The sequence below is a fragment of the Ciconia boyciana genome, chromosome 1 (assembly GCF_034638445.1).
Source record: "Ciconia boyciana chromosome 1, ASM3463844v1, whole genome shotgun sequence".
NCBI classification, from domain to species: domain Eukaryota; kingdom Metazoa; phylum Chordata; class Aves; order Ciconiiformes; family Ciconiidae; genus Ciconia; species Ciconia boyciana.
In genome coordinates this window covers 26,084,438-26,100,319 of record NC_132934.1, presented here as the reverse complement: position 1 = coordinate 26,100,319, position 15,882 = coordinate 26,084,438, and the positions used below count along the sequence as shown (strand labels likewise).

General features: G+C 39.6%; 1 protein-coding gene across 1 annotated transcript in view; it reads left to right on the top strand.

Moving 5' to 3' along the window:
* Window positions 1–15,106, top strand: part of PTPRZ1 (protein tyrosine phosphatase receptor type Z1) — a 104,610-nt gene extending 89,504 nt beyond the window's left edge. Inside the window, exons 20-31 of the mRNA XM_072848687.1 lie at window positions 1,089–1,223; window positions 2,283–2,446; window positions 3,150–3,233; window positions 4,824–4,959; window positions 5,961–6,107; window positions 8,219–8,312; window positions 8,617–8,690; window positions 10,313–10,441; window positions 11,915–12,061; window positions 12,352–12,494; window positions 13,124–13,259; window positions 14,966–15,106. Coding sequence (XP_072704788.1) covers window positions 1,089–1,223; window positions 2,283–2,446; window positions 3,150–3,233; window positions 4,824–4,959; window positions 5,961–6,107; window positions 8,219–8,312; window positions 8,617–8,690; window positions 10,313–10,441; window positions 11,915–12,061; window positions 12,352–12,494; window positions 13,124–13,259; window positions 14,966–15,106 — 1,530 coding nt within the window. The remainder of the gene's footprint in view (window positions 1–1,088; window positions 1,224–2,282; window positions 2,447–3,149; window positions 3,234–4,823; window positions 4,960–5,960; window positions 6,108–8,218; window positions 8,313–8,616; window positions 8,691–10,312; window positions 10,442–11,914; window positions 12,062–12,351; window positions 12,495–13,123; window positions 13,260–14,965) is intronic.
* The last annotated feature ends 776 nt before the right edge of the window (window positions 15,107–15,882 follow it).

The following is a 15,882-nucleotide window of genomic DNA, read 5'->3' as shown; positions in this document are numbered from 1 at the left end:
TTGTCAACAACGAGTCTTGAAAATACCATGTTCTAACTACAAAAAAATTCTTATACTGAAAAAAAGACTTCTTGTATATATTTAGGAGTGGCCAGACTATGGACCTTGTGCCACATTCTGCTAGCAATCTGCTGTCCATCATTCTCTTTCTCAGGGGTGCCTTAGACCCTGGAAAGGAGAAGGCTGTAGTTTGGGTGAATTTTTCTGGATGTTCACTGGCTGCTCCCTGTTAACATCCCATGGGACCCATAGTTCCTTTCCTACTATATGACTAGATACATGTTTGTCCAGTGAGACAAAATGAGGTCAAACCCCATCACAGGATTCGTGTTTTTCTGGTTTTGTGATGGGAGTATGTGTGTACCCTGGGGTCACATGAGGGCACATTGCATCATACTTGCCACACACTGGCAGCAATGCCTCAAATGCATGTAACTCTTGTCACATGACCTATTACGCATCTATCAGATGATACTGACACAGAAAATGCAGACAAGGGCCGCACTGGGAGTACCACTTCATTTATAATACCGTGATATAAACATGTACTTTTCTAGTACTCCTAGAGAAGGCTATATGGCTACCCAGCCAAAAGGCTGGACATCACAGCTCTCTGCTGTATATTCTGGCTGCACACAACCTCACTCTTACCCTCACTGATCAGATATAAGTGTACTCTGCCCATATTATGAACTAACCAAAAGCCACATACAGCTCTACTGACTTGAACGTATTCCTATTTTTCCTATACATTGTCTGGTATTTTCTTTAGATTTTAGAGTGCCTATAGGATGGCAAGTTCAACGATATTAGAGCCCTTTAACTCTGATAGTATGATTTAAACCTCTCTTTTTTGGAGTATTCCAAATAAGAAGCATCTTTGCACAGCCATCTCTCTTTACAGCGTAAAATACACATTATTTGTTCTCTTACGCTGCAGATCATGTCTACTATAAACTGGGGATATTGAGAGTCCCTGTATGTTCTTGTGGTTGACTGTGCTCTTAAATTTGAACATTTCAGCTTGCTAGTTTGACATTTTGTTTTCTTTCTCTTTTTTTCTCTGTTTTTCATTCGCTTTCTAACAGAGAAAATGTGACCAGTACTGGCCTGCCGAAGGCAGTGAAGAATATGGGAACTTCTTGGTTACTCAGAAGAGTGTTCATGTACTTGCCTATTACACTGTGAGGAATTTTACTCTTAGAAACACCAAGATCAAAAAGGTTTGTGGCAGCCTGAAAACATAGTTTGGGCAAAAGGGAGTGTTAAAAGTTGCTCAGCATATTTTTTAAGGCAGTTGGCAGCTCTTTTCTGTTGTATAGGTAAAGCTGAATCCTGTAGGTCTCGGCGAGCCAAGATGCTCATCAGCTTCAGAGTTAATTTGACCAGATGAACAAATTGAGAAGATACTGGCCTGTAGTACTGGTGTGACGTAGTACTATCAGGGAAAAGGCTGTGATCACACTGGAGAGCCGATTTGGACTTTGCCTGCCTGGTGAGCAGGGGGATACATTTTCAGAAAGAGAGCAGCTAGTAAAAAATGTGGTATGAATTAAATCATCCACCTCAGCTATCAATTTTCCTTTTTAAGGACTGAATTTTTACCCCCCTGCAAAACAGGTGAATCCACACCTTGTTTTATTGTCATCAGAACCAGCATACTCTCAGCTCAGCAGTGGGACATTGGCTACTTTGAGGGGCATTCTGAAAGCTTATTTCAGCCACCTAAATGTTAGACATCTAGTCTCTCAGCCTCCCTGTACAATTAGTGGCTAAAGTACCGCACTTACTGTCAAGTAATTTATTCTGCCTGGTTTAGGAACCCATCGTTGAATGAGATGACCTGCTCTCTGAAGGTATCCCTGCCTCTGAGCTGCCGTAGAGGGAGGAAGCTTAGAAAAGCAGCCTACACAAGGCTACTTCCCGTGTAGATCACTAAAGCTGAGTGAGGTGAATCCTCCCCTTTCTGTCCACCCAGCAGAGGAAGAGAGTGTCAGAAATAGCTGGTGACTCGTAAAAGCAGCTGTAATTTGTTAGCCAGAACTCGTAGCCTTTCTCTATGGCTTTCTAAGGGACAGGGCCAGGTACTTTTTCCATTCAGAGGGCAAGCTGATGGGACAGAAGCACTGGCCCTTCCTCTTCTCTTTGAAAGCTGGAATATTCAGAGCTAGGCTAAATAGGGACAGTACTAATTCAAGAACTATCAGGTACAGAAATAAAATTATGAAGAGTTGTCGTTCAGATGTGGGCTGCTTACATATGGAATTATTTTTCTGTTGCAGGGTTCCCAGAAAGGGAGGTCTAGTGGACGTATAGTAACTCAGTACCATTATACCCAGTGGCCTGACATGGGTGTTCCAGAATACACACTGCCCGTGCTCACCTTCGTGCGGAAGGCATCGCATGCCAAGCGCCACGCTGTGGGGCCTGTTGTGGTTCATTGCAGGTGTGGTTTTTACCGCCGTAAGGTTCACTCCGCTTTTGTTTTGCAGAAAAAAGAATTTTTCAGTGGTGGGTTAAGCAAAATTTCACTCTCACATTTAACAATTCCTGATGGAATAAGATTAATTACTTAGCTGATATTTCTATCCTTGGTAAGGCCAACTAATCAACTTTCCGTGCCACTTCTATAAATCTCCGTAAACAAGATGATGCTGCTCTGCACTATGTTCTTTTTTTTTGCAAAAATGCTTTTCTTTTTACTTTTTTGCACATTTCTATACTACTCTCTTGATTGCTATGGGCTTACCAGATACATATATAGCAGTAATTGTTTCATTTCTGCAAATGTATCAGTAGGATGGTTTTGGCTCATGCTTTCTTTGGTGCAGGGATACTCTGTAGTCCTAAGAGGAGCTCTGTCCACAAAAGAAGACTCACTCTATTCCTGGCTGAACTACAACTCTGCTGTTTTTAACATTACTCTGCGCTCTAGCAGTCATTTGCAATGGAGGAGCATTCTGGGGAACGGTTTGAGGTCTGCATGTGCTGCAGTGTGCAGGCAGGTGTTCTGTCAGTGCTCACTAAAACTGGGCAGCTCAGGGAAAATTGGTTAAAAAGGGCTTGTAGGGCCTGGAATGACTTCACAATGCCCGTGAAGGACCGGGTTATTGTAAAATATATAAGCAGGTTCTGGTTTTCCACTGTAGTACCTCACCTTTGATGGAACATTTGGAAAGAGAACCTCCTCATGAATTCTGTCCTTCTGGAGCTGACTCTGAGGAAGCCAACAGGTAAAGTCACCTCACAAATGCTGCAAATGAAGATATTTTATTTCTGGGATGATCTAATCTGACTGAAATCTGTTTTTAGCTTGCAAAATGAAAATTCCACATTTTGGTTGTTCTGCTGCTATCTACATCCTGCCTGTTCTTGGGAAGTTCAAATTAAGAGTTTCCCCAAAATGCCAAGTCTGAGATCTATGCCAGCGGGCTGAGAGATCAGCAATACATTATAAGTCAATTAAATTGAGTTTTTAAAAAGTGCACAGTGGTAAGTTGTGTGGCTTCAGTCAGACCTCTCCATTGGGTCATAGGTATAACTCACCTCCGTCCGTAGGCAGTTTTGTTCAGCTTTTAGTTCACCTGTCCCCATGCACTATGGAGTTTCAAAGGAGTCATCTCATGTTAGAAATGTAACTTTTATTTATCTTTACAGGCTATATGGAGGACACAGATGACAAACTTCATGAAAGTTTTTTTAGCTATTTTTATTTTGGTACTTTTCATGTTTTGTCTTTCATAACAAGTACAGATGGTGTCTGGTAATCTTTATACTTTTTTGTGTCTAATAGTGTGTTAATAACCTGGACCTTTCAGTTTTATATCATGTTTATTTAGACAGCTTATTACAGCAATCTGAGCTCACACTACCCATGCTTTGTGCCACGTCTGTGGAAAAAATGAGATGACTGAATTAGCATGTACGGACTGAGCTTGGATCTGCCTGTAAGGGACCACACAGACCCAGCACAGTGTTGCTGTCAAGTTACATGTACCAACACACATAACGTTTCCTTATAACTTAGAGGGGAATTACAACTGGCTAATTCCCATATATGACTAGATAACAAAAAACGACCTCTTGACCTTGTACTTCCTACCTAGATATTTTATGAAAGAAAAAGTTGGGTTTTAATCTTACAATACAGCCCTTTTCATGCTAAATGAGTCAGAGTTCATAACAGGAGTGAGTTGGTTAACCCTTTCTTCTGCATCTTCCCTTTTTAAGAAGGGTTTCAACCATTGCTTGCCATCTTAGCTGTATCTGAAGAGCACTAAGCTTTTTCTTTTACAGATGTACCTTCAGCAGCTCTGCCACTTCCTGGGGTTTTCCTTAGTCCGGTATCTTTGAAATCTCCTATATCTGTAGTGGGTGGCATAATGCAACTTTCCCTTTAAAGCGATGTGTGTTTCAACATAGAAGAACTTGACCACATTAGCTGTGCCCAAATTCTGACATTTGCCACCATTGACGAAGTATCCTAAGGAATATCAGAAGCCTGAAAATTGCAGACCTGCAGGAAACCCCTTAATTCTATACCAGTTGGTACTTTAAAGATCATTTGAGAAAATTATCTTTAGTTCTATTCTTGCACAGAGAAAAAGATGAGTTGAAAAGATTTCTCTTCATTACCAGCCTTGAAGTTTTAGCAAAGTAGATCATAAAAATAAATACAAAGATAAATAGATACATAGATACAAAAAAGATTTGTAGAGCAAAATCTTCCCTATGCACCAGTTTGTTGAAAAAGCTATGTATAAGAAACAGTTCTTTTCATTATCGTTTTACTTCAGGCTCAAGACTATTTTTTTGTTTTGTAGTGCTGGTGTTGGAAGGACAGGCACATACATAGTGTTAGACAGCATGCTGCAGCAAATTCAGCATGAAGGGACAGTCAACATATTTGGATTCTTAAAGCACATACGTACCCAAAGGAACTACTTGGTGCAGACTGAGGTAAGAATAAAATATATATAGCGAGACACTATTACAGACTATTTCTGTTTGAAGGAGGAGACATGATACAGTCCTTTTTTTGGCACCGCCAGACAGACTGGCAACCAGTCACCAGACTGGACTTTCCCTTTTGCTTCCCTTGTTTTTATAGAGACATCCTTCTAGTCTCACTTAGAGCAATGCGCTAGAAATTGCCTATCTGTGGGCTCTTGTCTGTTTATTAGGGAGGACTCAGAAGAGAGAAAGTCTGTATAAATCATGCTTCCCGCAGTAGCACCTTCTTGGCAGGGCATGCATTTTGGTCATAGATTTTTTTATGAAACACCATTGTCAGGTGTTCAGCTCTTCACTGAAACTGATCCAACAGTTGATATCAGGCAATAAAAAGTAGGAAAAAAAGCTGTTTCAGGCAGAAGATTATCTATAGCTGCTTTAAACTGAAGATTATATATAGAATAGTGAAAGACCAGAAGAAAACAATACGGACAACAGCAGGGCATTTGAAAGTCTATTTCAGGTTTCAAGAACAGGTGGTTATATTCCCCAGTGCCTTTCAACAGGAAAAAAGGTAATCAACAACAGCATGGGCACTTGTTCCGAAGGATGTGAGAGAGAAAATAGAGCATAGCAGTAGGAACTGGGAGTGATCACTTTATTGCAAGAACAGGCAGGGAGAGTTGCATAACAAGCTGACTTGAAAATTTGACTCAAGGCTATGCTTGCATTTTTAACTCTGTTCTGTGAACATGAGATACCACAGGTGTTGGGGATTTGGTATTATATCATATATACATTGCATGCGTAGTTCAATTGTGCTTGTAAATGTGTACTGTCACTGTGGAGGGACAGCCTTCACTGTAGAGGATCACTTTTGAGAAAACTCCCCTATAGCAGCATGTTGTGAAGAAATACTGACCATGTCAGAAGTGGTAGCTTAGCCAGAGGTGTCCAGGTGTATCTGAAAATAATTAGAGCTCAGATGTTTGGTTTTATTTTCCTAGGAGCAATACATCTTCATTCACGATGCATTGGTTGAAGCAATACTCAGTAAAGAAACAGAAGTCCTTGAGACTCACATTCATGCCTATGTTAATGCTCTCTTGATACCTGGACCAACAGGAAAGACCAGACTGGAGAAACAATTCAAGGTGAGCTCTCCCAGATAGTAACATGAAAAGCTTTAGGCTTGCAAGCTTGAATGACTTAAAAGTCGGTATCTCAACACAACTTTCATTAGCTTTCTCTATCTAAAATTTAACTGCTGAGCCTAAATTCAGAGTAATTTAACAAATGCATGCAGTCACCTGGGACAAAATAATTATTTGCATACTCCTAAAAAAGGAATTTAAAAAAAAACCAAGAGCATGAGAAATAGGCCAGTAAGTAGATTTTGGAAAATCTAACTACATGACTTTGCACAAAGATCCCAAAGGTAAAACAGCAGTCTGGAAAGATGTCATTCTGGCAAAAATGTCATGAGCTATATTGGTCAATCAACATATTCCCCTCAGCATACAACACTGGCTAGAAGACAGACTTCACCTCAGCAGGCGATAAGTGAATGCTTTGGTACTTGTGGATGTGGAGATCAGTGTGTACATGCACGGGACTTTCAGTCACCCAGAGAAAGAGCAGAGCCAGCCGGGTAACAGCTCAGAATCTGTGAGAGAAACAGCTCATTGACTCAGGGGGAGAATGGGAAGTCTAGCTCGCTCACTGGGTCACTTACAGAGGAAACACAGAAAATCCTACAAATGAATTTGAATCCAAAGAAGTAAATCACACTTAAATGTTTTCCAGATTATGTGGCAAAACAGACTTTCCTCTCCCTAATTTAACAGGAAATGAATTATTAGAACCTTTCTCTCTAAGGATTTTAATTCTAAGGAGGACTGCATGGGATAATGTGTATTCTTTCTACATTTAGCTATTGGATCATAAGTAAAAAACTTAAGCAGATAAGTCTGTAGATAATGTGGCTATCAAAAATATTAATATATATTTATTTTCTGAAGTATTTGGTCACATAGGCACAGTCGCTAGTATTTCTTCAAGATAATGAACAATACAGAACAACAGAATAGGAACAACATACCAAAGGATTTCACAGTTTGCTGCTATCCTGGCTTGAATGATCTGACAGTGTTGCACTGTTTTTTCCTAGGGAAAAGTAGGGACTCATCACAGCTGTGATGTGCTTGGAGAAATAAGCATCCCACCTTTCCTACACAGTTGAAAGAATAAAACACATAATATATACAAACAGAGTGTGTAAATATATATAAATACAGAGTGTGCAATGCAAATTGCAGGAGCCATGTAGAGCTCTGGTTTCAAGAGCTTAAATATTATCAGAAAGGGACATGTCTCATTCAATCTCATTTCCCTGTGCAAGCTAAAATTATTAGGATAATAACAAAAATGTGGAGTCTTGTTTTACTGAAGAACTGTTTTAGATGAAAAAAAAATGTGATCATTTTGGTGGAACTTCCCTGGTTTGCTATCTGTTTTTCCAAAGCCTGCAGCTTCTGAAAGCTACACATCCCCAGCCCAAAACATCACAGAAAAGTCTTCTGAATTCTTTTGAACATTCTGATTAATCTGGTTGATTTTTCTAGCAATCAAAAAACCCCCTAAAAAACAGGAAAAACCTGCTTTCCAAACTTATTACACGCCCAAGCAGTAGTTGTACAGCATTGTGGTGTATGCACGTATATGCTCATTCCTTCTCATGCTCTTGTCTGAATTGCATTAGTTGAAACAAGTCAGTGAGACCCCCCCAGATCAGTCCTATTTTCCTCTCACGTGTTTGGAAAGAAAATCAGGAAGCTCATAACTGGGATATCTAGAGATGCCTCACATCAGGAGCTATACTGTCTGTATAACAATGCAGATTTTTCTGCACAGACATTTACTGTTTTCCAAAACTATTTGAAGTTACACAAACAGCTGTGCAGGCAAAATGGAAGTGACACCAGGATGGCAACAAGCACTGGGGGGGGCTGGATGTGGAACAACATAAAGTGGCATTTCCTTCAAAGACATGCTTATGGACCTAGGGCTCAAGAGTCATTTGAACTGATAAGACAGTGAAGAAAAAATATTTTGATGACTTGTTAAGTAGTTTAGCCAGATAACTAGATGCCTAAAGTTAAGAGAGACAGCTAACCTGCAATACATGCGCCCTTCTGTTTAATGCACCTAACAAAGGAATGGCTTTTGTATGGTTACCTAATTTTTTTTAACTTCATTGTTTCAGTTACTGAGCCAGTCTAACACACAGCAGTGTGATTATTCAACTGCACTCAAACAGTGTAACAGAGAAAAGAACCGAACTTCATCCATCATTCCTGGTAAGCTTGTTCAAATCGTCTTCTGTGGGTGGCAAAATGTTTATGAACTGTGTGCGTCAAACCTTTAATCTTTCCTCAGCAAGAACTGAAGACACCTGCATTGGTGTGGAGCAATGTTCTGTAAAGCACTTTTAGTGAAGAAATTATTTAAGTACTACACATAGGGAAACAAAATAGATGGCTGGATAACACTTTATCCTGATTGATGGAGCTTAGCATTATCATTACTATGAGATATGTGAGATAATTGCTATATTATATGAGTCATTGCAACATACATACTAGTTCATGACTTTTTTTGCAGTGGAAAGATCTAGAGTGGGTATCTCATCACTGTCTGGTGAAGGGACAGACTACATCAATGCTTCCTATATTATGGTAAGTCAGTTGCCTGTATTGGTGAAAAACAACGTCCAATTGTGTAGCTGTTTTCAGAGCTGCCATGTGTCTGAGTTAGGGTGGCACAGTCTTGATTTTGAAAGCTCCTTTCTTCCATTATTCACGCTGCCTGAAAGAGTTACTTCTTCCCCCAGGAAGTATTATTACTGTTATTACTGTTTTTAATTTTGGTTAAGTGCATTGCATTTTAACAATCTGTAGAACCAGAAATCCCATCATAGTTTTAAAAACAGGTAAAGCTAAATGCCACCTATGGAAGGATCTTTTGAGATGAAGTAAAAGTGTTAACTAACAAGTTAGGTTTTAATGGCTGTACTATGGTTTGCCTTCCTACCTGCTGGTCTTACAGAGCTTTTGCAACTGGCATAGCCCAAGGCACCATAGCTCATCAGCTTTCCATTATGTCTTTGTTCCCTGGGTTTCTTCAACTCTTTTCCCCTTCATTAGCTGAGAGGGAGGAGTAAATTGTCGTGGTTTAACCCCAGCCAGCAACTAAGCCCCACACAGCGCTCGCTCACTCCCCCCTGATGGGATGGGGGAGAGAATCAGAAGAGTAAAAGTGAGAAAACTCGTGGGTTGAGATAAAGACAGTTTAATAGGGAAAGCAAAAGCCGTGCATACAAGTAAAGCAAAGCAAGGAATTCATTCACTACTTCCCATGGGCAGGCAGGTGTTCAGCCATCTCCAGGAAAGCAGGCCTCCATCATGTGTAATGGTTACTTGAGAAGACAAACGCCATCACTCCAAATGTCCCCCCCTTCCTTCTTCTTCCCCAGCTTTATATGCTGAGCATGACGCCATATGGTATGGAATGTCCCTTTGGTCAGCTGGGGTCAGCTGTCCCAGCCGTGTCCCCTCCCAGCTTCTTGTGCCCCCCCAGCCTGCTCGCTGGTGGGGTGGGGTGAGAGGCAGAAAAGGCCTTGACTCTGTGTAAGCACTGCTCAGCAATAACTAAAACATCCCTGTATTATCAACACTGTTTCTAGCACAAATCCAAAACATAGCCCCATACTAGCTACTATAAAGAAAATTAACTCTGTCCTAGCCAAAGCCAGAACAAAATGCTTCCTGGACATTCAAGAAAGAGATGGGAAAGTTCCCTGCAGTGCTGTGTATGCCTGATCCTTGATCAAGTGCATTACTGCAAAGGAACGCTCTTTTGTGGTAAGAAGTTGATCTGGGACATCTGTACAAATTAAGAGACTGCTTGGGATTTTTGCGGATCTTTCAAGTATTCTTTTATTTGTTTCATGTTGCCAGCTCCTCTGGAAGTCTGGCTAATGTAGAGCAATTAGCATGTGTGTATGAGTTAATGTATTTTCATTCTGAGTTGGCCGTTCAAGTCTCCACTGATTTCTTTTGTCTTTTTTTTCCATCAAATTTTTTGAAGCTTTAAAAATTATTTCAGTGTAACTGATTTTATTCTTTTCATCTGGAAAATACTGCAATGGAAGTTTTATATTCTACTAATATTTGCAGGAAGCCAAAGGAGGCACAAGTCTGCAATTTATTTTCTAGGCTTCTGGCGCTGTCCAGTAGAAGCTTCCTTTAAATGTTAATAGTTGGGCATCAATTCTGAGTCTGTTGATTTTGTTTTGCAGGGTTATTATCAAAGTAATGAATTCATTATTACCCAGCATCCCTTACTACATACTATCAAGGATTTCTGGAGAATGATATGGGACCATAATGCCCAGCTAATAGTCATGCTTCCTGATAGCCAGAATATGGTAAGTTTTATGGCTGATTGTTATGGGTTTAGGTATGAATTTTATTAGTATTACCATTTTGAAATATGCAGGACATGAGACAATATATTGGATTTTGCAAAAAACAATTAAAAATTAATACTGTACTGAGTGTAAAGTCCTCCAATCATCTAGTGGAAATCTGGAGATCCTTGTCTGCGCAGATTGCAACTGGCATGAGAAAGTATTGAATGATTCCCGTATAATTTATGAAAAGAGACAAACAGCAGAAATAACTGTTATGCAAGGTTAGTTTTCGCCCCAGGACTTTTACTTTAGTTGTAATATGGCTTCTTCAGCCATTATTAGGTAAGGGGAGAAAGATGAGTTTGTTTCTCTTGCTCATCTCCTAAAGCTACAAACAAATGTTTAGCAGGGATTTTGACTCTAAACAGCAAAGGAAGCTCACGTGTTCATCCTGCATGTGTAATTTAATAACAAATGAATATGTTTTTCAGTTACTAGAAGTGCAGAAATATCTGAGAGCTTTTAGGTTGGTACTTAGAGAAGTCTTGAGGTGTGGAGGGCATCATGTTTGGTAATGAGTTTGGAGGAAAGCCATGCAATGCTTTGGAGAGTCTTGCATGATTGGAAAAACATGTACAACCAAGACAATGTTTGGTTTTTTATTTTATCAATGTTTTATAAATGTTACACTTCCTGTAAAACAGATGGATTTTTAAGTTAGCCCTTGTAATAAGGGAGATTGTTTTGCCAAGAGGTGCTGGTTCATTATGATCCCAGTAAGAAAGACACTCAGACTCTGTAAAGTATCATTTAAAATACTGTTTATTAGAGCTAACACTATAAAGGAGAGGGTAGTATAGATAATCTTACATCCCATCAGATAGATGTTGGGAACCCCGAGTTGTACAGCATTGAATGTATCTCTGATCAAGGTACATCACGTCATGCAGCTCCTGTCCATGGAAGGGTTACCCCCATTTTGGTCATTCAAGCTATTATAGGATTTTTCTTAAAAGAAAACAACTCTGTTTCTACTGTCAAACAGAAAGGATGTTCTCATGAGAACTTCTTGCTGCACTTTTACACATGCAAGTGGTGTAATCATCGGTACAGAGTGGGAGCTGCCTGCAGGCTCCTACATTACAATCCACCAGCCAAGTTTATCCTGTGGCCATGGGCTATGGGCAGCACAACACAGCCTGAAGGGCAGGCTGGACCTGTGGCACAGCGCAGCACAGCACATGTTGACTGTTACGTGGGTCACTATCTCCACAGGGTACAATGGTCTTCTGGTCAGGATCACTACAGAGGTGTCTGAAAACCATCACTTGTGATGTTTGTGATCCCACTCAAGTTTTGGTTTATCAATTTAAATCTAGCTGGCTGCATTGATTACATACGTGACAACATTATTTATTATGTTGGATTAAGTTTTATTTTAAGAGCTCAACATTACTTACTTTTACGGCTTCTTTTTTTTTCCTGGAGGCTGAAGATGAATTTGTATACTGGCCAAACAAAGATGAGCCTATAAACTGTGAGAGTTTCAAAGTTACTATGATTGCTGAAGAACACAAGTGTCTGTCTAACGAGGAGAAGCTCATAATCCAAGACTTTATTTTAGAAGCTACACAGGTAACACTGTCATAAACATGTAACTCAGACTTGATTTGTTAAAGGTAATGCCTATAATTTGTTACATTTTCTATGGTAAATGAGTGATAAAATTCCATGCCCTTGAAACACTCAGGGAGGGGAGTGACCTCTATCAGTAATATGGTGACATGGGGAATAGGGTAGTCTAACCTCCACAGCAGTGGGATTCTGTATCTGGAGGCTGGAGCTGGACTGGAACAGGGTGAAGCATAAGAATAAAGACAGTCAATCTTTTACCAAATTGATTCATGTTTTTTTTCGCCTTTTAGGATGATTATGTACTTGAAGTGAGGCATTTTCAGTGTCCAAAATGGCCAAATCCTGATAGTCCTATTAGTAAAACTTTTGAACTGATCGGCATCATTAAAGAGGAAACTTCCAACCGTGATGGACCCATGATTGTACATGACGAGTAAGAACTGCAGCTTTCAGTTTGTTTTGATGTTTTTCTGTAGAACCATCCTTTCATCTCCTTTAGAGTGAAAGCCACTGAAACAAGGCACAAAGTCTGCACCTAACAATAGTGCTGCTGCTTCTGTTTCAGCTGCATCAACAAGAGAAACATTTTTATTTTATCACACTTCAATGTTTTCTTTTCAATTCTATCATTTTGATACTCTGGATGATTGTTGAGTAGGGCACTGGAGACGAAATCAGTCAGGGCTTCATTGTCTATTATTGAAAGAAGTAAGACTATTTAGATGAGGCACCTTACCCTTCTCCAGCCGTTTAATAATGGCCAAAAATACTGAAATGTTGAAATCCTGAAGGACCTGAGGCCTTCAGGATTTAGTTAATAAAGGACTGTAGGGAAATAACCCTAAGACTGGCTTTTAAAGACTCTCCAGGAGTTGTAGCCAGGTGCTGTGAAGGTTGTGTTAAGGCACTGCTGGGCAAGCCTATTTCAGAAAGTGTAAAGATCACATGACAGAAATTCATCTTACCAGTTTACCCTGGATTTTGTATTTTCTCCAGCTGTAGTAACTTGATCCATTCTCTAAAGACTTTTTTGGTTTGGTTTGGTTTTTTTACTTTACAAAGGCATGGAGGGGTGACAGCAGGCACTTTCTGTGCATTAACAACGCTGATGCATCAACTGGAAAATGAGAACTCAGTGGATGTTTACCAGGTAGCGAAGATGATAAATTTGATGAGGCCTGGAGTCTTTACAGACATTGTAAGTAATAAGCAAAATGTGTGCATATTTTTTTTCCTATGTGTGGTATTATTAGCGTGCTTAGATCTTTGGGCAACATTACTGAACCATTGGTATCTTAGGTTCTGCATGAGCCAATCACAACTGTCTTACAGAGATGCTGTAGTGAACCAGCTGCTTATTCCAAAACAAAGTATTTCCCCTGGAAACCTGTTATGTGGTTATCCAGTGGTCATATTCCAAATGTACAGAGCTGCCACTGTCATCATAAAAATCTGCACTATGTCATGTAAACAACGGTTTTAATTCAGCAGGAATAAATTTGTACTCCAAGTAGACCCTGAAGTAGTTACCCTAGTTTTCCATTTCAGAATGGACTTTGATCTTTTATGAGGTGCTGAATGGTCACTTGACACCATTGTCACTGTGCTTACAGAAAGAAAAAAAATTAAAAGTATAACAAATAAGAATTACTTACTGAGTCAGTGTGATACAAATGAAAATTCATCACAGAAATGAAAAACTACGAAACCTGCCCCTTTGGTCATACCACTACAAAACTGACTGCTGTAGAGCTACAATGGATGTAATAAGGAGAACACTTTGAGAGTGAAATGTTAGGGTTAGCATTATCACATTTTTGACAGGAAAAAACAGGACATGACACAGGATTCACAGATTTGTCTGCCCCTTGCCCTGCCGAGCTAGCCCAGACTGAGGTGCCTGGCAGACAATGCAGTCAAAATGGGAACTCTTCGCACCTCAGCAGCACCATTAGAACCTTCACTCCTCTTGCCCCAGGAGCCTTCAGCAAATACCTGGGCCCTTTATCTCGGATTTCAATTTTCCATTTTCCCATCCTCCTACTGCAGATGTTCAAATTCATTGCTCTTTCTACCCCATGTCTCTTAGTGCAACCTAATAGTCCAGACCCCAAACCCCACTCTATTTAGTCTGTCTTACTGCTCCCCACTCCTTCCATCACAGAAATTCTTTATCCTCCTATATCCATCCTAGAACGCAAAATACTCCTCTGTCCTTTGAGACCATCCGCTGTTACCTGGTGCAGCACAGTCTTCACTGTGCCTGCACTTTCAAGATGCTGCCCTGCACAGAGCATCCAGCTGCTTCCCCCTTCCCAGCCCACACTGTGGTCCAGCTGGCTTCTGGCACTCCCCATTTCCCACTGCACCCAACTGAGACCTCCCGCTCCCTCTAGGCAATGACCTCCTCGGGGATTCTTCCCACAAAGTCTCGTCTCTCTTCCTACACTTGGCAGGGTCTTCAAAAACATAAACAGTAACTGCAAGTACCAAAAAAAAAAAATCTGCCTTGATAGAATTCAGGGGACAAAGAGTGAGAACATATTCAAGGGAAAAAAAAGCCAACAGACAAATAGTAGCCCTAATCCTGACCCCATTCAGTCAATGGGAACTTTGCTATTGACTTTAACAAGAATCAGATTTAGCACATAGTATTTCTTTAAAAATACAGTTTTCTCCCCCACCTGTACAGTGTTCCTTAACGTTGTGCTTTACATTGTGTACAGGGGGAGCTATTAGTCTGAAAATTAATAAAGCTGCTAAGTAACACAATAAATTGTGGAGCACAGTACATTAACAGACTGACACATCAGCCGTTAATTAATTTTGAGTAACGGTGTTACAAGATAATCTAGTTGTATTATTTCTGACAACACACTGACTATATCCTCTTTTCTTCTCCAGGAACAGTACCAGTTTCTGTACAAAGCTATTCTCAGCCTTGTCAGCACAAGGCAAGAAGAAAACCCTTCAGCATCTATGGACAGTAATGGCTCAGCTTTACCCGATGGAAATGCAGCTGAAAGTTTAGAATCTTTAGTTTAATTAACACATCAAATTAAACACACACACACCTACATCACACCAGTCACACCTGGAGTTTACCATTAATATTTTCAGTTTTATACTTTGGGGGGGGAAATCTGTCCAGCCACTATATATATAATCAAATCGCAACCATTGATCAGTCATTTCTGTTACATATGACTTTACTGCGGAACTTTTATCATTAACAATGTGTGCCTTTTCTTGAAAGATTTCTTGTAATATGTTGTTACGTCTGGACTAACTTGATTGACTTTTACAGTGTTTCTAAGAATTGAATTGTGGTATGTTTTTTCAGTATTAGTTTTTGGCTTTACTTTTAACTTAAAATTATCATATTTATAGATGTTAGGGGACTCTCAATTACAAACAAACATGTCATGGTTTTAGTATTTGATTTATTTGCTGTATTTATAACAATTTACATTTGCTAGAAATCTAACTTTTAATATAGTAGAATGTAAATAAAATACTGTTCTCCATAACATTTAACATTTTAAGACTTCAGTTAGACATTTAGAATAGTAATCTGATACTTACTGTAAATACTGCTACTTCTGTAGTGATTCCATGGACCAAATTTATATTTATAATTGTAGATTTTTATATTTTACTACAGAGTCAGTTTTCTAGTTCTGTGTAATTGCCTTGTTAAAATGATGTAGTCCAGTATGTTTTTATTTTAACAAAGTCTTCTGATATATAATTGTGCATCTTAAGCAATTAACCTTCATATAGCTGCATGTGATTTTAACTTTTTGTGGGAAATAGAAATC